This window comes from Haliotis rufescens, unplaced genomic scaffold, assembly GCF_023055435.1.
Source record: "Haliotis rufescens isolate VD_foot unplaced genomic scaffold, xgHalRufe1.0.p SCAF_66, whole genome shotgun sequence".
Classification (NCBI taxonomy): domain Eukaryota; kingdom Metazoa; phylum Mollusca; class Gastropoda; order Lepetellida; family Haliotidae; genus Haliotis; species Haliotis rufescens.
In genome coordinates, this window is record NW_025964357.1 from 1618200 (window position 1) to 1644350 (window position 26151).

At 39.8% G+C, this 26151-nt stretch overlaps 1 protein-coding gene and 1 long non-coding RNA gene across 3 annotated transcripts in view; both read left to right on the top strand.

The window, feature by feature from the left end:
- The window catches only part of LOC124113704 (cytochrome P450 4V2-like), a 108767-nt gene extending 82890 nt beyond the window's left edge, over nucleotides 1-25877 (top strand). The window contains exons 10-12 of the mRNA XM_048387140.1: nucleotides 3103-3169; nucleotides 3413-3592; nucleotides 23721-25877. Of these exons, the coding sequence (XP_048243097.1) occupies nucleotides 3103-3169; nucleotides 3413-3592; nucleotides 23721-23881 (408 nt within the window). The 3' untranslated portion in view covers nucleotides 23882-25877. The remainder of the gene's footprint in view (nucleotides 1-3102; nucleotides 3170-3412; nucleotides 3593-23720) is intronic.
- LOC124113705 lies at nucleotides 3603-10002 on the top strand. 2 transcript variants are annotated; one of them, XR_006857797.1, is made up of 4 exons: nucleotides 3603-4808; nucleotides 5113-5252; nucleotides 9612-9818; nucleotides 9972-10002. It is a non-coding gene; the product is annotated as an uncharacterized LOC124113705 (long non-coding RNA). The 2 variants fall into 2 exon arrangements; XR_006857796.2 differs by having other exon boundaries at nucleotides 3603-5252.
- Nucleotides 25878-26151: the final 274 nt, after the last annotated feature.

The following is a 26151-nucleotide window of genomic DNA, read 5'->3' on the forward strand; positions in this document are numbered from 1 at the left end:
AGCTAGTGACACGGTAAGGTGGAGGACAGGAGGACAGCAGGATGGATGGCTTTGCACACAGGTTTGCCAACTGTCAACAATTCGGATTGATACTCAGGGATGGATCCTATGTGTTACCCAGTGCATTAGGGGATGGTTACTAAGGCTTAAATCCAGACCAGAAATTTAGATGGCTCGTCTTTTCTGGAATTATCCGATTCACTTTTATCATTTGACTACGAACCAGGACACTTGTTTTCGGAGTTGATTGAGGAATTTTATTATCTTGTGTCAGACCTCAAGCCACCTGTGGAGGAGGTTGTTGTTTGGCAGAAGTTGGAGTATATGGGGTGCCATTAGCCCACCACATCCAGATGGAAGCACTTCACTCTCCTGTGGCCGAGTTATAGAGCAATGGTTATCAACCAGGTTAATGATTGCATCGGGAAATTGAGAAGTGACTAGAAGCTGCCATTTCCTCCATTGCAATGCTGAATGTACCACAATCGTGATTGATCTTTACCTGTTCCTTCCAATTTGGACTTCTACAAACTGGTCAAGTCTCCTGACATGGGCTTGCCGATACGCTTGTCTGACCTCAACCAACCACTGGAGGATTCTGACAATGGGATACCAGGAGACACACCAGTTTACATCTGTAAAGACCAGGTCGGGTTGATACCCAGACCTCATTGTTGCAGAGACAACATCTTCTCTCCCAAGTTTGAACTATGTCCGGTTCAGAGCAAACCAGAAGGAAGGTCATGAGCCAACCTATCACAGCGCTGCATTTGTTTATTGACAGACCCAACAAGGTACAGGAGAAGTGCATCAGGATGCACAGATTGGTTTTGACACTCCACCTAGTAGGTCAAGACACATTGTCTGGAATCATCCAGGGATAATCTTTTTCATGACTCCTCCAGAAAGGAGTTTGTACCATTGGGAAAAGAATACTATCAGACCAACAGAGGTGCCTACGGGAAAGACAAACTTCAGCGCTCACAAATCCACACGGATTCTTGGTATAATAGACAAGTGTGCCATACGGTAACTGGAGGATCCCAGCCAAGGCCTCTATTCTCCAGTCTTCCTTGCACCCAAGAAGAACACCACAGATATTTGCATTATCATAGATCTGAAAGTTTTAAACAAGGAATATTTGTTATGACCACCGAGATACCAGATAGAATCAGTATGTAAATTTTGCCCTTCACTCAGGACTGGGGATTTGATGATCAGCCTCCAGGAGGCAACCTGCATATGCCTTTGCATCAGTTTTCAACTACTGTGTCTCCAAGGATATATCAACGAGTTCCTGTCGGCCAATCAGGAAATCAGGGCTTTGTGTACTAGTCTTGCTTCTTGCAAATCAGTACTTGTGTAATAGGTGGTCTACAATTGTCAATGGCATGACAAGAAAATTTTCCCCCATGTCCTTCCTGAAACTTACAGGTGATATCAGCCTCAGTCAGGTAGTTTCCCCAACCTTGCCTTGGTACCCCCTTGCAGCAAGAGCCGGGGAAACAAATTGTCAACTACATGCAGGACAGGTCATAGGTTAACGCAAGTGATCCTGGTCACAATTTGAGGGAATGATATCAAGGCCTCTGGAAGGGCTGTCATCAGATCTGGAAGTGAGGTCATACTGTGTTGGTTGCTTAGGGTCAATTGATGACATCACAATTGGGAAATAGGATGCAAATATTATGTCATTTAGCAATATTTAGCGAAATGGTACTTTTGTCCCACCTGATAAATCTACCTTAACTTATAATATTAATCTTAATTCCATGCTTATCAAAGTATCCTATGTACATTATGTATTCGCTTATATCCACATGTACACATAGGCAGACACTCATCCATTCATACACACACCCACATTCAACTTTACATAGTCACACTAAGTTAATAATATTATACACTCTGTGACACTGTAATAATTTAACCCCCTTCACTTTATGATATGCAACAACCACTACAATAACATGTGGCCTTGTTGCCAAACAAATTCATATATATTACGTCATTTCAAAAACACTCACTTCGCCATCTTGTAACTGCTACAGTACGTGATTATGCTTACATAACAATGACCCAAACTCCCTTCCTTCGCTCTTGTTGCACCTTCATGTACAATGCAGCTAAAACGTAAAACATTATGAATGTTGCTATTGTTGTGGCTGATTAGTGTCTGATAATAAATCCCGTTAGGTGTGGCAAGGTTTAGACAGGCGCTGGACCAATTAGGTTTCGCTCGTATGCTCGGTTGCCTGCTTGTACAGTGGGAGCCCATTCCAGCCCTCCTGCTTCCGTGGCTGGACACAAGTGCATATAGCTCATCTGCTGTACAGTAGAGAGCACATGGTTTTTCGCTGCTGCTGTTGGGAGTTATGTCCCTTTGCTCAGTCTAGCACCCCTGCCCGCTTTCCACATGTGGCCTTTTTGTATCCAACCATTCTCTTCTGTTATTATTTTGATCCAAAGTACATAACAGGTCGGCCGATAATGGTAGTTGTATGGAAGTTTAACTCATATTTGCTTGTGTCCTTTGAAAACAGGCCCTTTGAGGTATGTACACCTAATATTGATCAAACAACTAGTAGGGTTTTGTTTGGAACAATAAGTACCCCATAAATTCTGGATTTGAAGGAAAAAGGTCAAAGTTGGTAAAATTCCTTTTAAATTCAGTAGATTGTCAACTCTCCAGAGTATTACTAGATGTGACAAACCACTGATCCTTTGGATATTTGCTGGCACAGATGTAATAGAAGTTCTCTAATCATAAAACTTATCAAACAATATAATTATTAATAATTAAAAAAATACTACCTCTATCATATCAGGATTAATCCCACCCACGTCCCCAATTATAATCATCTCTTCTACTGATGATTGAATTAAGTGAGGACAAGTTGGCAGGCGTACGCAAGAGGGGAGATACTATTAATATCTCAAAAAGTTATGAATAGTCGACAGTGAAGAAGACTACTATTAAAAACTCTGAATATTTGATTGGTGTGATGATAGCCAAATGCAGGATTTCAGGCTCTGATGTCATAGAAGTAATATTATTTGAATTATTAACAATGATAACTATTATTTGATGTTTTATTTCAGGAAGCTCTGAGACTCTACCCATCTGTGCCGTCCTTTGCTCGCACTCTTACTGATGATGCTGATATAGGTATGAGAATGATACATATTTGTTGCCTAGTTTGTAGCATAGGTATTTTGCAAAATGTTTCAATAAGTTAGGAAAATAGGGAAGATATTTCTTGAAAATATTGACATTACTCTTTTGCATTTTGTGTTGATTTAGAAACACAGTGAACACCAAAGATGTAATGATGTCTGTGGTAGTGTTGATGTAATAATGACAATAGAAGCTGATGAGGCACAACATACATACTGTCAAGTCCTACTTCAGGGGGCCTTGTCATCCCTAAACATACTTCTGTGGTGCTGTTGACCTCTGCCCTCCACCGTGACCCCCTGTACTTCCCTGACCCCGAGGTCTTCAACCCTGACAGGTTCCTCCCCGAGAATATCAAGAATCGCCACCCCTACTCGTATGTGCCCTTCTCTGCTGGGATGAGGAATTGCATTGGTAAGTGTCAACATCAAGTTGAGATAAGCTGTCCTGCAGGCAATGTTTGTGTTGACTCTGCACATTTGTGAGCATTCCCTATGTATATGTACAGGTGATGCAGATGTCCAGAGTATGAAGCAGCCTCCGGGCAGCAGCTGCCTGAAGGTTTGGCTGGAGTTTCTTGTGTTGAGCTTGCAGCTCACCAGGACCTCAGGTTGTCCTTGTCTCTTGTTTGTTAACTTTCAGCTTCTTTTCCCAACACATTAAAGAAATGTGCTTCAAAGGCAAGGAAGACAGCTAACATCAAGATGGGACGGATATTTTTCATGGTATTATATGATTGTTTGTTTTTTTAAATTAGAATCTTCTTTTCATACTGACAAATGTTGGAACCCTAAACTTGATATGATGTGTAGTAATACAAGGAGATTCATATAAGTTCATGCCAGTCATTTCAAAATACAAAGAGATGTTCAAACTCTGAATATCATAAGAAACTTGAAGCATTAGACTAAGAAAGGTGAAACTTTAAGAAGACGTGTAGGACAATAATGTGATTTGTATTTGTTCATTACAAGGAATTTAAAGGATTATTAAAAATGACACTAACTGAGCATTTTTCTTACATACTGCCATTCAAACATGAAATTATATCAAATCTGCTTCATTGATTTTTGAAAACAATTCGTTATAATTATAATTATGCTCCCAAACCTAGAACACTTTGGCCCCGCCCACTCGTATGCATATTTTTCATTTAAGCGGTCAGCCTTCTGTGGCTGTGATGTCATACCAGCCAGTCTGCTATGTGTTGATCATTCGTGTTTACGCGAGGCTATTGACTGGAAAGTGATGCAAAATGAATTTTGAATTGAGTTGTAGCGACAATATGCTGTATTGTCTTGCAATCGGTACACTTCCAGTGCTATGAAGACTTCTGGTCTTCATTTCCTGGATTTCCCCGCGATCTGCCCAAAAGAGAGCTATGGCTGGTGTATTGTCGACGTGCTGATGTTAAGTAAAAAACATAAGCAAATACAACACGTTTTGTACATTACATTTCACAAAGAAGAATTATGAAAGGGGTCCAGAGTTCATGGCACAGTATGGCTACACGAAATCTAAACCCAAGCTTTTTAAGCTATCGACGGCAAGATCAAGACTATGGTCACTAACAATGCCAGGTTCACCGAGAGGGGGTCTTTTCAGAAGCCACGATGGAGAACAAATAGAAGTGAGTGAAGTAGATTTAAACTTGATTGACAATATCAAGTTGTATGATATTACCTGGTCGCTTGTATCTTTCACAGTTTTCATTTACCATAGATTAATTTCACTGTATTTTGTTTTTATGTCACGGTTTTCAGGCAAGTTGTAGGTTTTGGCAGTAGGCTTGTCATTCATTAGAGATTGGGCATTCGTACTACATGCACTAGTCGCAAGGCTACTTGGTTTTTAAAAAGAATTGTCATAATTGTTATGATTTGTATAATTTATGTAAAATCCTAAACTCAAAATTAATTATTTTCCGGTTTTAGGATCTGAAAAAAGCCCATGATAGTTTCAAAGCAGCACAAGATTGTGGACAGTCCCATCCCGATATTCAGCGGGACATGTCAACATCACACGTCACTATCACTTGCTAGTGGAAAACACCATTTTGAGTGTCAGATGTCATGTAAGTAATTTATTCTAATATTCCATATATTGGTATATACATGGTAAGTTTCAGGCGTCTTGTTGTTCCAATAAGCCAGTTTGAATTCACATTGTGGTCATGTTTTTTGTATCATGTGTTTTGTATTCTTTGTGTTGCTTGGTACATCTTATACTTTGTTGTACCTGTGCTTCCCAATGGTTATTAAAGTGTTTTATTCACCTTTTATGCATAATCTTATCCCAGGGATTTAGGGATTTAGAATATTACTTACACACACAATCATGGTGGGAACGCATTGTGATTACACCTTCTGCTTCATTGCAGATTTATGTCATGTGGTTCTCCGTGCCCCACCCTTTGAGGCTGGACTGCTCTGATATAATATTATGTTCGACAGCTACAAATGTAGCTTTTGCATACCTATTCTCCCACAGCCTTCTCAAATACCTGAGGGTCTCTCAGAAACGCAGTTCGCAGCAAGCTTGTAGACATTCTAATATGAAGATGTCTTACTCCTCTGCGACCACAACATCTCCAGTAGCCACGGCTACTTCATCTTCTTAGGGTTGGAAGCCCCTACCAGCGTCTACCCCTCTAAGAAGGTCTTCCCTGCGTCTCTTCTATCAACATTGATATCTACCCCAATCATCGTTGATTAGACTGACGACTACGCCTATCAACACGAAGATGTCCACCCAGGCGCTGGCGCTATCCTTGGCACTACCCTTGGGGCTAAAGACTCAGAGATCGGCTTTCCCGCAAGCATACCACCTGTCATCAGCACCGGTGCCAGGGCTTCTGAGCAGCTTCATGATGGCGCCTCCGGGATTTGGACCTTCGCACCTGAGCAGCTACACTTATTTGTTTGTTTGTTGTTTTAAATAGGAAACAAATTAAAGATTATGATGGAAACATCAACTTGGTATGACAAGGAACACAAGGAGATTCAAATTAGTTAAAGCCAGTCATTACAAAATACAAACAGAATTTCAAACTCTGAATATCATAAGAAATTCCTGAGCCGCTTAACAGAGTCGCTGGCACCACTGGGGTTCAGACCTTTGCACCTGAACAGCTACATGACACTGGGATTCTATGAATACCCCTGCACTGGTGCCACCCTTTTCACTAACGACTCATAAATTGACTTTCCTGCATGCATACCACTTGTCATCAGCGCCTGCGCCAGGGCTTCTGAGCAGCTTCACGATGGCGCCTCTGGGATTTGGACCTTCGCTCCAGAACAGCTACAATGCAGTCGCTCTTGGTGCCTCCCGAATTCTATGACCACCCATGCACTGGTGCCAACCTTGGATCAGCTTTCATGCAAGCATATCATGTGTCATCAGCGCCCATGCCAGCGCTTACGAGCAGTTTCACGGTTGTGCCTCTGGGATTCAGACCTTCGCTCCTGAGCAGTTACACGCCGCTGATGTTGCTCTCTGCACCTCCGGGATTCCATGAACACCCTTGGCACCAACAACCCGGCCTTCCTGCAAGCGATCCAGCCTTCATCAGGGCCAGCGCCATCTCTTTTCTCTCCAGGATGTGGACCCCGTCCTTCCAGCTGGTGTCTAAACAGCTCATCCAGGCTCCCCTATGTGGATCCCTCCTTGTTGCAGATGATACAGTCCATGTTCCAGCAGACCCCGGCCCAGGTGTCAATCAATGACACTATTGGTCCAAGCCTACCCCCATTTCCCGGGATCTGATGCTGAAGGATGAAGAATTTGCGATATCACTTTTGTTGGTGTTCAAGGTTCCATGGTTGAGGAATGACAATGTCCCCATCCATGCTTTGGAGATGACGGACACAGCACACACACAGCACACACCCGGGATGACCTCGCAGAAGTAAGCAGTAACATGATCTCCTTGTGGTTACGTACTCTCATTCCACGAGCTTATGAGACCAACAGATTGGATCCCCCAGGGCAACAATCCTTGCTGGATAAGTGATTGGCTTTCATACAACGTTTTCCTCATGCCCTTGGCAGCATCTGGCCTCATTGTGAGGGAACAGTGAAAGTTGCTGCAATTCTCCCTGTCTAATCAACATTGGCTGAACGATTCCACGGAGAGGGCAACAGTACTCTTGAAGAAAAGTCTTCCTGTGGCTTCTGGTAGACATGATCTGCACCCAAATATTAATATCACAACTTCATGACCGATTCAACATTTGACAGAATCGTCATATGCTTCCGGGTACCCACCTAGTGATTATCGTTCACCACACAGGACCAGACTTCACACTTATCATGGTGATCCACTTGCCCCTACACCGGTCATGTCACACATTTTACACAAAACTCAAACACCACTTGTCTGTCAACCACAGGGTTCACAGGGCTTGCCTGAACCTCGTCTTCGACTATGCAGGATTCCAGTTTACTGTGCAGGGTGATTTACATGTCACATGTCCAAACCTCTCTGACTGTAAATATCTCCGATAGTAATTAGCCATTGATGTATTTGTACAGATTGGTTTACTTGCTTACTTGTATGTAATGCTGCTACCACTGGACCACAGCTCGCTGTACATCAATGTGGCGGAGTCACTAACTATAGAAGACATCTGATGCCTACACACGCAGTAACGAGATACCATACCTCATCCTCCCTCGACATAAGAACAGGAGCGCTTATACGACGCCCAGGGGATGGATACGATCACCTAACTTTGTACGGTACGATCCTTCAGACCAAGGAATTTTATACATTCAGTCTGATCTACGTGATCCATCATTGAATTTATAATTCTTCTCACGACCGCTCTGTCGACCTCCGATGACTACACAGCGGAGTAATGAGATGTGCAGGAGTGCCTGTATGACTACCAGGGGATGGAAATGATCACCTTACTTCAAACTGTGTTTTCATAAGTTTTTCATATTTTCAGCCTTATCTACTGGATGCAGCTTCGACCTACCCTATATGTCGATGCCTCAGCGAACGGTTGAGGAGCTGTTTTTTTTCGTCTACATGGGTTTGCTGGCAAACACAATTTTCGACGTATCGTCATGGCACGACACGATCAGAGACTCTCCTGAAATGGGCGGGCTTAGGTTGACTACACTTGCATCCAATCCAACAGCTCCTGGTGACTTACATGGCCTATCTGTTGCTGTACCCCCACCTCTGGAGTCGTTTCAGCTGGTGGACGATAGAGTCGAAGGCAGGGGTCCTGAAACCGTCATATGCGCCGGACATGTCCGATTTTGAATCTCAAATGTCCGGTTTAAAATATTGCTTACCGGACATTTTAAAAAGTATTGTCCGACATTCTTAAATTTTTACCGGACATTATCAACAGTTAGGACTGAGCAGTTTCTGTCTGCAGTTGTAACACAAAGATTATCTACACCGACAAGCTTTGTTTGTTTTGATTGCTGTAAATACATCGTACCTACATGATAGTCCAATCGGTCAATCACTGTAATAGGCAATAAACTGAGTTGACACTGATTAATCGAGGATTAATTACTGAGAACATCTTGTTAATATGAGTGAAAGGTGTTTACAACTGTACATAAATACCTTGCATCATCGATGTACCTCATTATCCTCACAATGCTACGATACGTAACCTCAGACAAGAAGCGAAAGTGTGATGACAGCCAGTCGACCGATGCAGATCAGTCGAGCGGATCTGCCAAACCCTCAAAGTCTGGACGATCAATTTATAAGTCGTGGCTAACGACTTTCACTTGGTTGACATACAATGAGGATTTGCAGATTTTATTGTTTTCAGTAGCTAGTCGTGTATTGCATCTTGATTGACCGCCATTTTGCTTTCTGTGACGATCGATATCATATTTTTTTATGGTCAATAATTAAGTACAATATTCAAATAACTATTGCTATCAACAATTTAGTATTCGTGATTATATTATCTGTCTTGTTTTTAAATAATCTTTCGTTTAAAAAAATACTCAAATACGCTATTTGAAGGGGGCGTGGCCTAAATGCAAATGTAGCAATCAACTCAACTCCCTGGACAGCTGGATAGATCCTGGTATCTATGACAAATTAGGTGGAAGACAGCCACAATACGATTGCCCTATGGCTTTGTGACATTATTCTTCAGGCTTGTGAGGCCGTAGGACTGGATCCTCTGAGCGCCAACAACCTGGATCAGATCCGGGCAGATGCCTCTACCATGGAGCTTCACAACTGTTCCAGTTGCCCAGCAGGTCATGGCCACAAGATGCCAGACGTTTCCACATGTCCGGAGTAAACCTTTTCGACCTCTCCAGTGTGCACGCTGCACGCATTGGCTCGGTACATCAGTTTTAGACTTTAAAAGCTGTTTAGTTTCTATTACTGCAATGATACCTGGACATCACAAACACCTGACTCTCTCCTTTCCGCTGACAGGAATGGTCACTCGATACCGGACATCACCAGAGATCACCTGTCAGAAGAATCACAAGATGCATTCAGGCAAGACCAGTGACCAAGCCCATGGCTGTACAGAGTGTCCTGTACAAGGGGATGTTCGAAGATGACATGGCCATTGAGGAAGATAAGGCTGAGAAAACCACATGTCTGATCCAGATTATTTCCCTGACAACAATCTGTCAGGTAATTCATGATTAAATGTCAAATATGTCACAACATGGATTTGTACAGATAGACAGTTTATGTTCAATTCAACACATAATCATTTATAACTCCTAACTTAATCTTATATTAAAAGTACTTTAGTATTTATATTTTTCCTTCTCTTCACTTCAGATGAAAAACACGAGGATCAGTGCCACACTGTCAGCTTTAATGAAAAACCCCATCCAGTTGATAAGAAGTACTTCTTTGTTGTGGCGTCATCACTGTACGGTTTGCTGAAGTTATTTGCTTTTGTCAGGAGTACAAAAGGAACTGGAAGCAGCAGCAAAGAAGGACTGTGATGTGATAAGACCGTGGATCAAGTCCATCTCTAATCACATGTACTGGGTGGCTGCTGGTGGGGGAGAGGCACAGTACATGCTGGAGAAGTGGCAATCTGTTACCAACCATGTCTCCAACATCCACTCACACCAAGGAAAGCTGTACACAGAATGCCCACATGGACCAATTGATCAAGAGGGAGATCTGATAAAGCCAGGTAATGAGATGTAAGATAAGTGCTTTCTAAAACATTTGTCCTCAAAAGGAACAGTCTAATTGGTCATATACAGAAAATGCTGCTTAGCAGACAATATTGATGTGAGTGAATAAATATGAAAGTTCATGTTAAACTTGAAAAATATTTGTGTTGTTTTTATACAATTTTTAAATATTGGCACAATTCCTAAATTTGTCATTATTTTTAGGAAGCTGTGCTTACAAGGCAGTGAAGAAAGTTCCTAAATTGTCCCCTCTCTATCAGACCTATTCACATGAAGTTTTCCACAATGTGGTAAACCACTTTGCACCAAAGTCACATCACTTCTTCTAACCACCTTTGGAGGCAAGGTATGATAAATAAAAAAGAAATGTTTAAACATTGCTATAACATGTTATTTTTTAACCTCTTGTGCAAACATCATGGTGGCGTGAGATATCTGACAGTAAATTCATGTATGAACCCACTTTCTGAAAGGGAAAACAAATTTATCAGTTTATTCAGATTAGGTACTGGTTTCTGCAACTATCTGAAGGCTGGAGAGCCCAGGTGGACAATCAGCTACCCCAAGGCCAAGAAGGGGACATCCTCCGTGGCCAAGCCAGTAAACAAGGGACCAACACATGGTTATTATAATACAAACAAGCAGTCATAACTGTCTTATGTCGCTCATGCTTCCTTCCTTTTCAACAATGGCTGACTTGTGTTGAACTGGTGCACTCCAGTTGGATAGATCACATTTCTCCGTTTCCTGTATTATTTTTCTACCTAATGTATCAACAAAAGACAATTACTTTTCATCCTCATCTATTTTTTACCCTTAACATTTGTTCAGACAAATGCAATACTTGGTATATTATAAAAGTGCCAAGTTATTTACAGCCAAAGTTGTTATTATGATTGCAAAAACAATAATACTGAAAAGGTGTTATAAAATGTCATTTAATACCTTCAATGTAGTATTTACAGAGTATGTGGATATCTTGCTCAATGCAGTTGTGAAAAGAAGAAACATGTTTCCTACAAGCTGGCAGGAAGCGACTATGAAAGACAGACAGCTGATAATTCCTGCGAATATCCTACCTCTGTAACATCATAGCCACAAATTCCCATTTTGGCAATAATCACACTATAAAATCTTTAGATTTTTCGACAGACGTCCTCTTCACTGCCAATTATCCCATAGTCTTGAGGTAAACCCTATCCCTTGTCAAACTGCATCTGCGCATGCGCAAGGCGGGAAAACATCACTTCTTTCCCGTGTGTTGGATCAACAAGCAAACTTTTTGCTCATCAATCCAAACACGTTTTTCGGTTAATAATTCACAGCTAGTATAAATCTAAAAAGATTACAATAGTCAACCAATGATCATCATTGGATATAGCAGACAATCTACGATCGTCAAGTTTTGCAGCAGACGACCTTCATCAGTCAAGATTGCTGAAACGGTGGTATAAGAAGCAAGATCGTTGACGTAAGTAGGTAGATTTAGTTTACGTAGTGTGGGGTATGGATGCCTCCCCACTCCCGTCATAGGGAGTCTGCTCGGGGTGTGGAATTGATCAGGCGATCGGGGACCCTCACCCTAGATGTAGTACTTGTAGAAAGAGCACGTACACGATGCACGTACTGCAAGGACTTGTCAAAAGAAAAATTTGACAAGCTTTATAAAGCCTTAAATTGTCCCAAATCAAAATCCAAGGAGGAAGACAAGATCATCGGACAAAAAATATGCATCATTCTCTCCCAAAACCAAAACTAAATCTAAATCAAATGTGGAAAAGTGTTGTGTCTCAGGTAAATTGACTTCCCTAGAGAAACACACTGGCTCAAAATAGGTGATGAATAAAGAGAACCCGTTTTTTTGCTTTTGAGGGAAAATCACGTTGCTCAACCCACCCGCCCAAAACTAAGGAGCAGGCATCCAGCTCTGGTCTTGGGACTGCAGCCTTATGCCCGGGTGCTACGGGTAGTTTGGTCACTCATGGGTTTAAAGAAACATTGGAGCCCAAATCTATTCCGTTCTCCCCCTTGAGTATGACTGAATGGCCTTAATCGCTGACAACATCCATGTCCGAAATGTTTGACAAACGTTTCCAAGCGATATCACAGGATATAAATAAACTAAAACAACATGCAGATCTGAAAAATACGACAAGATCTAGGTCACATGATTCAGATAGCAAACTAAAGTCTTATTTACATCGTCACAGGTCAGAAAGTTCACAGGACAAAAGACACGTTGTATCTAGGGAAAGAAGTCACGATAGCACTATCTCATCCCGTGCTACTTGGGAAAAGAAACATGTAGCACAAGAATCTCACAGAAATATACACCATTCTTCCAGGCGGACATATCAATCTTTCACGCCCTACAGTGAGGAAAATCGTGCTAAGGGTTCCTATTATACAAAGCGTGCTCCTTCAGCTACAGTCACACGCGAGAATCACGTCTATAGCTCTGACAGTTATGCATCACCTAGCTATACTAGTTATACAGCAAAATCCTCGTGCAGCTCGAGCCAGAAATCACAGCAGAGAGATAGCCATACACCGCGTGATGCCGTTTCACCCCAGTGGCAAGAGCCAGGGGGGGTACGACTGAGAGGATATTACTGGCCCTTCTAAATATTGTACGTACGCTTCTCAGGGGGATATGAATAGTACGCTCACGTTCAAACCAAACGACTACTCGTTTAGAGATATCTATGAAATCCATCAATTGATCCCATCTGTAAAGCCCCCAAGCAAGGCAGAGGATCCGGTGCTTATTGAAAGGGCTGGTTATGAAAATCCTGTTGAAAAGAGGGAAGGTTTTCATACTTTTCCATATCCATCTTTCACTGAAAATGTGGTCACAAAAATGAATGCGGATTTAAATGCCTCTACCAGTAGAGCCTTTAGCATGCCTATTCCTCACATCTCCTACCATTGATGATGAATATTTTGAACTGGTCAGACACCTTAATACCAGGATGAATGTTGAGATGAGCAAATTCAGAGATTTTGACAGTGTTAACAAGCAGATGTTAAATTTTAGCACATATATGAACTGGTTTGCAGCAGGCATCAGACATGTACTTCACCCTGTTAACTGTGAGGAATTTACTGGCCAACCTTGTGACACAAAAGTTGAGATGAAATTTGGAACAAGTTGGTTTTCTTTCATAGTGCGCTGGATAACATACTTAAGATGCACGAAGATCTGCAATCTGTACAGGTATGGATGTCCACACAATTCCTGCTTATTCAACGGAATCATCTTATTCAACAGGTTAGACACAATATTTCAAATCCACTAAGACGAAGTTTGATGTCTCAGTCGATATTGGCGCCCCAGTTCTTCAACGGCAGACTAACCTCTGTGATCGATGAAATTTCACGCACCACTAATCAGATTCCAAAACTCCACTATATCATTGGCATCTAAGCTTAATGAAAAGCGGTCAGCCAACACCCAGAGGCACACAGATCCGTGTTATGTCAGGACGTGAGTCTTTTCGTGCCTCCACTTGGAAAAACTCATCCCGTTCCAGACCAAGCCGAGGGAGACATGAGTCCCAAGTAGCAGAGGTCGTGGTCTATCCTATACCAGAGGTAGAGGTAACCGCCGTTCGTGACTCTCTACACCCAAAAATCTCTCAGCCAAACCCTGTCCACCTTGCAATGTTAACGGACCTCCATTACCTGTAACCCACGTTCACCTTAACGCCTACCGCGGGACCAGTCACTATATGCCAAAAATTGGAAGTCAATTACGGACGACCCTTGGCTGATCGAAGTGGTAAAAAGAGGGTACAAACTCCATTTCCAACAGCATCCGGAGCTTGTACTCCACCCCAAAGGACAACGTTTTTATCTAGTAGGGACCAAGTTAGCGGCCGCAACTCTGGCAATACAAGAACTATTAGACAAAGGGGCCATCAACATCTTACAAAAGGCAGATACTACAAAAGGGTTTTACTCTCTAGTTTTTCTGGTCCCCAAAAAGAACTCTACAAAGATGCGCATGATAATAGACCTAAAGGTACTCAACAGAGACTACCTAGTACGTCCATCAAAGTTTAAAATGGAATCAGTAAAGAAGTTACGAAATTCCCTCAAACTAGGAGATTGGCTAGTCAGTCTGGACCTACAGGATGCCTACCTGCATGTACCTATTCACCCGAGTTGTCGACCCTACCTACGCTTTGCAAAATAACGGTCAAAGGTTCGAATTCAACATGCTTCCATTCGGAATATCAAAAGCACCATGGCTTTTTACTCAGATTATCACCCCCATCATCGGCTTCGCTCATCTAAATCTTGTAAGATTCCACGGCTATATAGACGATTTCCTCTCAGCCGATCAAGATCTATTGCAGACAAAGCAGAACGCAATATTTTTGATCCAACTTCTATCTCACCTGGGTTCCCTGGTACATCCTGTCAAGTCAGAATTAATACCAACCCAAGACATCGTGTACATAGGGGCGAGGTTTTCAACTTTCACAAGGCATTTTACAACCTCCAGAGGACAGATATCTGAGAGCTATAGAAAAGATTCAGAGTGCTCTCGTTATGCCAGGCATCCCTCTCATGTTCACCCCCACCGTTACACCACCTATATACAGACGCATCAGGCGAAGGTTGGGGCGCACATATGGACGACGTCACAATCCAAGGAATGTGGTCAGATCAAGACAAAAAATTACACATAAATTGCCTGGAAATAAGAGCCATTGTCCAAACAATGAAGGCATGGGCTAACCTACTACACTTTTGTCGGTACTGATAGCTACAGACAACACCACGGTTGTAGCGTACATACAACATCAAGGGGGCACGAGGTCAGCACTTTTGTTGAAGGAGGTTACGCTTTTATTTGCCTTGGCCGACTCGGGGAGTTGCAGGATAGAAGCACGGCACATACCGGGAAAAGTGAACATACTGGCAGACTGCCTATCCTGGAAAAACAAGATTGTACCCACAGAATGGACTCTCCACCCCGAGGTATTCAAGTGGATAACCTCGACGTGTGATATCCCTCACCTGGATTTGTTTGCCACATGCCTAAACCATCGACTTCCTGTTTACGTCAGCCCAGTCCCAGACCCATTAGCCCTTCAGGTCGACGCCCTATCCATGAGTTGGCAAGGGATGTTTGCCTACGCTTTCCCTCCTTGGTCTTTCCTGGACAGAGTAATAAGGAAGATCGAGGACACAGATTGCGTCATAATTCTTATAGCCCCAGAGTGGCCCAACAGAGCGTGGTATCCAAGACTGATTCCACTTCTCATAGAAGAGCCGCTCAAACTACCAGAACGTCACGATCTCCTTCGCCAACCAAAATCGGACATATTTTACGGCAACCTAACAAATCTCCACTTTCACGCCTGGAAGCTATCGCGAAAAAAATGCAAGTTTCCGTTTTTTTCTAAATCAGCTTCAGACGCGGTGGCTAGCTCATGGAGACCAGCTTCCTCAGCTATCTATAACGTCAGATGGAGAAAGTTCTGCCAGTGGCGAATAGAAAGAGCGTTGCGTGACGAAAATATAACAATACATATAGTGGCTGATTTTCTTCTTCACCTGAGAAGTGAGAAAGGGTTCAGACATGGTACAGTTGAAGGCTATAGATCAGCATTAGCTTCAGTTCTACATCATGATGGTTTATCCATAGGATCTCACCCAGTATTAAATCGACTCATGAAATCGTTTTCACTGGAAGACATTAAAATCCAACGCACTTTCCCTAAATGGAAATTATCCATCGTTCTGTCTGCACTGATGGAAGCTCAATATGAACCTATGGCAGAGGTTACACTTTTAACAGTTTCCAAAAAGACTGCCTTCCTATTAGCGTTAGCTACAGCTGCTAGAGTGTCTGAGCTCCACGCTATTGATATCTCATCTATTACGCATTTACAAGATTGGAGCAAAATATCTTTCAGATCACTACCAGAATTTATCGCCAAAAACCAGGCATCAGCGTTACGGCCTCTAGGACATAGACAATACTCTATCCCATCATTGAGTAAAACAGTGGATCATCCAGATAGACTATTATGCCCCATCAGAGCTCTGAGATACTACATTTCAGCTACTCAGAACCACAGAAAGAAAAGAAAACGGCTCTTTATCTCTTGCAAGCCTTCGTCAGAAAAGGACATTACTAAGGCTACTGTGGCAGGATGGCTTAAGAACACTATATCTGATAGTTATCGTCAAGCCCAGCTCTCTACACCAAAATGGTGAAGTTGCAAGGCTCATGAAATCCGTGCTTTAGCAACAAGTCTGGCCTCATGGAATTCAGTTTCCATCGAACAAGTGGTATCAAGCTGTCAATGGAGATCCCACAATCCCACAGATCCCCAGAAGTACCTCAAAATAAGGTAAGTTAGCCTTTACATTATGTCAACTGGGTTGGACAGATTATTGGCTAACATCTGGGATCATAGATCATAGGGTGATAGGGTTATTACATTGTTAGTCGCTCGGCGTAACATGTATAACTACCGGAGGTGTTGTCGGGGAAGACTTCTGAACCGGAATTATAATTGTTGGCTATAGAGCAACAAGTATATAGATACGTCACAATGACAAATGAACCGGAAGTGACGTCATAGATGACCTCAGAACCGGAAGTGACGTCATAACGACCCAAGTGATGTCACAGGAGAATGAACCAAAGTGTCATCATAAATGCTCTCAGAACCGGAAGTGACGTCAGAAAGGTCATTAACCGGAGAAGGAATCATATAAATAAGGTCAAATATCCACCAAAAACAGGTAACAATCATGAGATCATAAAACGGGAAGGACGCCACAAGTGCCAAATCTTCTGCAGGTTTGCCAAGGGTGAAATCAGGAGGTCTGGCATTGAGTCATACCCCGTTATGCCTATGTGTTTCCCTTAATTTAATGCTGCCAATTATCCGGGAGTACTAGATGACAAGATCCCACCTGTCCCTCTGGTAAATACTGGCTATGATGTAATAGAGGTAGGATATTCGGAGGAATTATCAAACAATAGTTATCATTGTGTATAATTCTAAGAATACTACCTCTATTACATCAGGAAATAGTCCCTCCCACCTCCCCAATATATCTTACATCTAGTCGATGAGGGTTATTGGAGAGAAGTGATGGTTTCCCGCCTTGCGCATGCGCAGATGCAGTTTGACAAGGAATAGGGTTTACCTCAAGACTATGGGATAATTGGCAGTGAAGAGGACGTCTGTCGAAAAATCTAAAGATTTTATAGTGTGATTATTGCCAAAATGGGAATTTGTGGCTATGATGTAATAGAGGTAGTATTCTTAGAATTTTACACAATGATAACTATTGTTTGATATTCCAGGATTTCTTACAGACAGTTTTGATAAAACGTAAAAGTGTCTGATGTATAAACTGAAATCATAAGTACCTAATATATAAAATGAAATCATAAGTACCTAATATATAAACTGAAATCATAAGTGTCTAATGTATTAACTAAAATCATAAGTGTCTGATGTATAAACTGAAATCATAAGTACCTAATGTATAAACTGAAATCATAAGTACCTAATATATAAACTGAAATCATAAGTGTCTGATGTATTAACTGAAATCATTAAGTACCTGTTGTATAAACTGAAATCATAAGTAACTACTGTATAAACTGAAATCATAAGTGTTTGATGTATTAACTAAAATCATAAGTGTCTGATGTATTAACTGAAATCAAACGTACCTAATGTATAAACTGAAATCATTAAGTACCTGTTGTATAAACTGAAATCATAAGTACCTAATGTATAAACTGAAATCATAAGTGTCTGATGTATAAACTGAAATCATAAGTGTCTGATGTATAAACTAAAATCATAAGTACCTGGTGTATAAACTGAAATCATAAGTACCTAATGTATAAACTGAAATCATAAGTGTCTGATGTATTGACTAAAATCATAAGTGTCTGATGTATAAACCGAAATCATAAGTACCTAATGTATAAACTGAAATCATAAGTACCTGGTGTATAAACTGAAATCATAAGTTCCTGGTGTATAAACTGAAATCATAAGTGTCTGATGTATTGACTAAAATCATAAGTGTCTGATGTATAAACCGAAATCATAAGTACCTAATGTATAAACTGAAATCATAAGTACCTGGTGTATAAACTGAAATCATAAGTTCCTGGTGTATAAAGTGAAATCATTAAGTACCTGGTGTATAAACTGAAATCATAAGTTCCTGGTGTATACTGAAATCATAAGTGTCTGATGTATAAAGAAGGTCTATAGTACTTGCATCCTACCACTTCTTCAGATGGAGAGTGTTCCCTAATCATAGTCACCACACATGATAGTATAGGATGACAATCATGTTTTCTTAGCCTTCCATGGATCCACCTGGTAAATCGGCGGTATGCCACATAGCTATACGTTCTGTAAATTGAAAGATTTTGTTCGGATCTACGAATGAGCAATGCACACGACTAGTGTTCTTAACCAGTGATTTGACATTTTGTATTATACTGTTACCATACTGGAATAATTATGTTCAGATGTCATAATTCATTGCTACTTCATTTTTTGTTATTATCCCAGCATGCCTTTGTGATGTAAACATACATATTGTATTAATTGAGCACATTTGTATGTTAAAAAGTAGTATGCAAATAAATTATTTACACCTTCAGTTTTGTGCTAGTTGTTCCTTAATTTGATTGCAGGTCTTCTTTGGAACTGATCACACTTTGTTCATGTTATATATTACCATGATTACTGTAAGGCAATGAAGAGTATTTCTTTTTCACTTGCTGACAGTTTAGGAGAAATATTTGATGCATTACAATGATAAGGATATGTCAATTTTAATCTATGCAGTTATATGTACTATGGTTATAGTAATTATCAGCGGTTAAGAAGTAACATACTTATGAATTGGTTCGTTATCGTCTTGTTGGCCTGCCAAGCTCACAAATTCCAGGAGCGCCAACTGTAGGACGTGTATGTTGGTGAAAAATACGGAGAATCCTTCATGTTGAGTGATGCAACCCAAAGGTTCAGCTCCTTCTTCCATTTCTTCTCTCGCCCCAGAATAAACGTGGCAACATTTGGACATTTTGGTTGACATGGGCATACAGTTGCCACAGTCACACCTATCAACAAAATTGTGATGTAGCTAATAAATAATATGTAAACCCTATCAATTTCTTCATGGTACAGTTCCCTAAAAATAACCAATTTTAAAAAAAAAAAATCAAATATTTCTTATTTATACTAAAAGTTCATAATTATTTTACATTTTATGTATCCCTATATTGAAAATCTATATACCACAATAAGTATCACAACAGCTTACCGATAGTTAGACGTCTATGCAAATTGAAAATGTAATAAAATTGAACTTCGAGGCACCATAACATTGCTTTTCCTTCAGCAACATTAATATATTGACTATCGTAATTGTATTTCACAGAAAATGTTATTTCCATATTTGAACCTTCTCTTGGGTACATTTCATCATCCGAATTGTTATAACGCATGTTAATATGAAGGTGAAAAGTCTTAAATGTTATCTTAAAATCATTTACTTGTAACTACCAATTTGATAATGGCATTAAGATTTAGAATTACGTTTTTTTTCATAAATTCAAAGAGAGCTGAAACTTTGCTTAAAGAATAATGATTATAATTTTTCTTTAAAACCATCATCTGCATTCAACTTTGGCCATTGTTTGACTATGTTGCGAAAATGAAAGATCTTTTCTCACAGAATGTAGTCATGCCTGTACCTTTGCCTGGAAAAAACTCAATTTGCGAAATAAATATACGAAAGACAGAGTAAAGGTTAGGTTGTCAGGACTGGTGTTTCAGACTACTAGATGGCATGGTTAGTGAATCATTTATGGTAATTTGCTGTATAATAGTACTGGAATATTGTTATAAAACCTCACCACTTATATTTACTCTTTTTCCGAGGCAAGGGAGTTAACTGACTGTAAAAGTCCAGTTTCCACCCTTGCCAAACTAGGCTGGAAATTCAGTTACAAAACACAACCAGTCAACCAGAAGCTTTTACTGCTGTAAGACCCAGTTCGCATAGACTCTGGGGTGACAGATGAAAGTTATGTTTATCACATTATGTAGATAATGCATTTATAACTTGATTAAGTTTGTACCTTGTATAGGTCCTGCTAACAAATTCATAATGTCTAGATTAAGCACCAAGGAAGTGAAAATTATGTCGCATCCAAAAGTTTGAGAGATATGACAATCGGTATTGGGAGAAAAGTTGCCGATAATCGACGTGAAACTTGTGAGAATATGTGGGAAATACCAAATTTAATCCCCCGTTCATAATATGGACTTGTCCGACATTGCCGCAGTCTGATTCTAATCAGGGAGTCATCATTATTTAAATACTGGTAAATATTTTAAAAGCATGTAATTTTTACTAACATCCTTAAAGAGGCTGTACGTAATGTTGATATCTCATATAAGATATAAACGACTCGTGGGCGTTGTTTATCTTACAATATAACACTTTAGGGAGAATAAACCGTGCGCCCCTCCTGGTTTATTCTACCGGCAGTGTTTTATTGTATGATAAACAACGACCACAAGTCTTTTTTTTAAATGATAGATTGGTATGCTTTTTTCTTTCATTGTTAAAGTAATCCAAAAAAGATGACAGAAAGAATTTTAAAGTATGATCTATCATCACATATTTCCTGATAATAGTGGCCTTCCGCTCAGTGACATGAGAAAATACCGGGAAATACCTCTGTTTTCGAGGCTTTGTATAAATGTCACGTGCAAAGATGTGTTCGATGTTTGGTATGGTTCGAAAGCTCTTAACATCAATAATATAACGGTTACCTCGCCAGGTGTATTTTCGTATTTGTAACATGCTATCGTATTGGATAGACATTTGTTTCTAATGACAGTTTTGCTGTAATCTAAAAATATAAGGATTGTGATTGGGCAAAATCGAGCGCCAGACATAAGGCAGCCAATCAAATTACAGCAATGGATACCGCCCTTGTGTGTGATATATTTTGGATTTAAACGAAAGTCTTTGGTTGAATCATGTTATTTTGAACAATTTAAGCAGGAAATTGTGACCTATGTTTAAAATATGGAACGTTGTGGATATATCATGCTAGTTTACGACCCGTGACAAAGATTTCTCATGCATATAATCATGTCCAGGCCTAATAATCGAGGCTGGGATGTCATTTGACTTACATTACACAATTGCACGCAAAGATTGAAATAGTAACTTTGATGTAAGTTTGACAATTTTGAGAAAAATATTTGTTGATTTTATTTATTACTTTATTTACAATTTGCTTGAAACATCTATATATTGCTCTTTGACATGTTTGATATGGACCCGTTGCTCGAGATGTCATTTGACTTACATTACACGATTGCATGAAAAGATGAAAATAATAATTAAGATGTAAGTTTGACAATTTTTAGAAATATGTTTGTTGATTTTATTTATTACTTTATTTACAATTTGCTTGAAACATCTATATATTGCTCTTTGACATGTTTGATATGGACCCGTTGCCCGAGATGTCATTTGACTTACATTACACGATTGCATGAAAATATGAAAATAATAATTAAGATGTAAGTTTGACAATTTTTAGGAATATGTTTGTTGATTTTATTCATTATTGCATTCATATCCCGATGAATGTAAAGAATTAAGCCACGCCCACTGAAGCGGACTACTTTTATAACTACGAAATGTCGGGGAATCCCAATATTACAGTTGAGGGAATTTCCTTTTTGCTCATGTGTATCGTCCTGCACAAGGCATTTAGTGAAATTCATGCATATTCATTGTCCAAACAACCCTTCGAGATCGAAAGCTGAGAAGGATTGAAACAGCAAACGTTCAGGCTCGCTCGACTGTTTTTTCGGTTCCACAACTTTCATGTCTTCGGTTTCATTTCTAACTAGCATTTTTCAAACTGTGTCTTCCCGTTCTCAGGGAATTAATGTTCGAATCTGGAACATCTGAAACCGATGAGCAAACTTTTGTAAGCATCCTCTTCATACAGTTTGCACATCGGTTTTTTGATTCATACCTCAATGAACTGAAAAAAATACATTGTCAATCCTCAATTTAATTAATTTACAATTTGCTTGAAACATCTATATATTGCCCTTTGATATGCTTGATATGGACCTGTTGTTTAAGCTTGTGTCCCAGATTATTTTTTTTCCAATAACATTGCGGGAATAGTGAATAAGTTTAGATCTATTGATAAAATATGATAAATTAAAATGAAATACATATTTTCTGACTTTGTGAAACGTGATAGATTTAAAACATGAATGATAGGACAGGTAGGTTCATGAAACTATATATTATTTGACATGGCTACAGTGTGGCCAGTACGCCGGCCTGCAGTGTTGAAAGAGTTAACGAGTACTTTGAAGCTGGGCCCTGTTTCACCAAACAATCTCAGTGTTATGATTCATTTACCATGTTTACAGCTTAAACTAAACTGCAGGCAGTAAGGGCCTGCTGAAATTTAAAACTATTAGGCAACAACGAATCTGTCGGCCTCGGGCCTACAGGCTGATGTCTATTTCGAACACTGCTTGTATTTTTGGGCTCAATTGTAGCGCCACCAGTAGCTATACCGAGTTACATCCCTTCTATGTTCATCCTATTGACCAATCAGAATCCACCTCTCATATCGCTTGAACTTGCTTCAAATAAAATGGTATCGCCCAGTGAAGACGACCAGATCGATAATCAAGATATATATTTTAATAAAACTCGTCTTCCTTGGGAAGTGCATCAAATCACGTGAGCACCTTCATTAAAAGCATGAAAAGATTTGGAAAATATCTGTTGACGCTATGTTGATGGTACACTTGCTTTGCAAATCCTGCAATCGACCGAAATCTGAAAGGCAGTTACGAACCGGACGTCGATTTTGTTACGCGATTGGACTATGCATAGACTTGTTAGTCCAGCCAAAATATAACTCCATAATTCCAGCATAGTTTGGTAAGGGTTGAAATTGGACTTTTATGGTCAACTAACTCCCTTGCCTCAGGAAGATGTATTTACTTCATGGAAGATGTTTTACTGTTAATTCCCTTTTCTGTAAAATAGTGTTGGAAATTGTCATAAAACCTCCCCGCTCATATTAACTTGCTCGGAAGATATTTTACTGTTGCTTCTTGCTGGAGCAACTGGGTCACCTCCCTTTGCTCAATGTGTCAGATCAGAATTTCTTATCCAGCTTGACAGTGGAGTGGTTGATTAAGGTTGCATAGCATTACTTGATGACTCAGTGGATGTGATTTTGTATGCTTCTTTGCTTCATCTCTGGCTTCATTCAGCTACTCATACACACAACTGGTTGCAGGTCAGAAGTTTGCCCTGCTGGAAGAGAAAGTCATCTTATCCACCATCTTCCGTAACTTCACAGTAAAGACACACCAAAAACGTGAAGACCTGAAACCCGTGGGCGATCTGATCCTGCGACCAGAGGAGGGTATCTTTGTCACCCTCAGAAGCCGAACCTGAGAGGCCACACCCATGTCAACTCCTGGTCAACTCCTGGTCTGCGGGATGAGGCCATTGTAGAGGCCACGATTGATCAGGACACATGATTTTGAATTGCATTTGTCACCAATCCAGTTAATGGAAAATACATAGTGTAAATCAATAAATTTATGCAGGCATGAAATTAATGAGAAAAATGTGAGTGGTCCTTGTTTGAATAAATAAAGTGACACATGTCTATCTGGACATGTTGGAGTGCAGGTTCACTGCACATGGGCGGAAACAAGGACATATGAGACAAAGCTCTCAATAAACATTTATTTTTCAAAGGCAGGGATACTCTCATTAATTTAATGATGTATTTAAGACCAGGGATCGGTACTCGCATATATTTGGTGTCGCATTAATTTCATGATTTTCAGTAAAGTTGAGTGTCAACATGTAACAATATGTAACCATATGTAATACTTAGAAATACAAGGTCTATACACTTTCTATACACTTTATTCAGATGTATTGTAGGCCATAAGCCCATGATACAATGGTTACAGTGTGGTGATGGGAGATGGAGATCCCAACAGACTTTGCCTTAGATTCATAGCTTTTAGAATATACATGGCTAGTTTCTTAACAGTAGATGGGTTAGTGGATGACATTAAAATATTGTACTTATGTCTTGTCTTGTCTTGTCTCATAATAATTCAAAGATATATATTCCGACCTCAAAACTTGATAACAATCACAAATTAAAATAAATTGATACTCATCTTCGATATAATCATGTTTACAGACAGTACAAACTGTTTCTTCTCTAGGTTCCTTATTGTGTCTACCTGATTCAATTCTTAGATGATGAAAACTACATCTGAAACGAGCCATAATTCTTCTAAATTTATCACATGATAGCCTTGTAATATACATTTCAACACCAAATGTTTGCTTATACAAAGAATAATAATATGATTTCGAACTTTCACGTATAGCTGAATGCCAGTCTTGTTGGTACGATAATTTTAGCCTCACAAAAAAATCCTTTATAAACAAAGGTATATTTGCAACACACTGTTGATCCCATATAAAACCAAATCCTGCTGACACAATTATGTGTCTAATTTTGGAAACCCAGTTTACTTTACCATTACCTACAGCTTGCAGTTGCATATTATAGCATTTCTTTACATATCTAGATTCTGGCATTTTCAAAATTTTGCACCAATATTTAACAACTCTTTTATAAGCATAGATGTATAGAGGATATCGGCAACATTCACCTCTTATAACGTGATTTGAGGTGGAGACCTTAACACCTAAAAAGCGCTTACAAGCCATCATGTGGAAATGCAAGGTCAATAAGTACTAACAACATAGCCACATGTTTTCAGTTTCCACTTTGTGTGTAAATGCTGTTACGCTCACACTAGTCGCATTCACTGGGGGAACTGTCTTCCATTCAACACTGACATATCCCTTCATGTGAATTCATGATCCATGTACATCAGCACCCTGCTTGTCATGTTATAACATAGTCACAGGCACTCCTAGTCAGTGTGGTTTCACTGGGAATACTTTCCACTTCTGTGTTTGCATAAAACACAGTTGTATCCCAAGTGACACGACTTTCCTCACTTTGTATCTCACACTCAGGGCATAATGTCAGCACAAGGAGGAACTAGCTGCACTCATGTGGTTATCACATTACCAACCCTGCTGCAGTTGTCAACGTTTCTCCTGTCAATCTCTGGATTGTCTAGTTAGGATTGATTATTTACAGGCTGCCGTCATATTGCTGGAATATTGCTATGTGCAGCATTAGACAACAAACAATTCCATGACAGATTAGTCATTTAAAGGACAATCATCTTGCCGTGCTCCACCTTGAGGTGGTCAATTTTCTTTCTGGTGCATAGTAATTTACTGTTATTGTTTAACATATAATATCTTCAATCATTATTTATACATGTATGATTTACACATTTACTCAGGGAAACGTCAATCAATAAATGCAGTGTTTTGACCAGTTTTAGTTTCTAGTTATCATTTTTATGATAGAAAAAGTCTTATTCAGAAAATCTATTCTTGTATTCTTTATTTGTTATTGAATGAAAATATTTGCTTAGACGTGATTGTTAATCAACAAAGATATATGAGTAAAGTAGATAAGTATTCTTCTACAATATTAATTGTATATTTGATCTCACATTTGTGTTGATCTGCACATGGTGTTCTCAACCATGTGCTTATGACCCATGCTAGAGACTTTATACCTGATATACCTTCAATTTAACACTGGG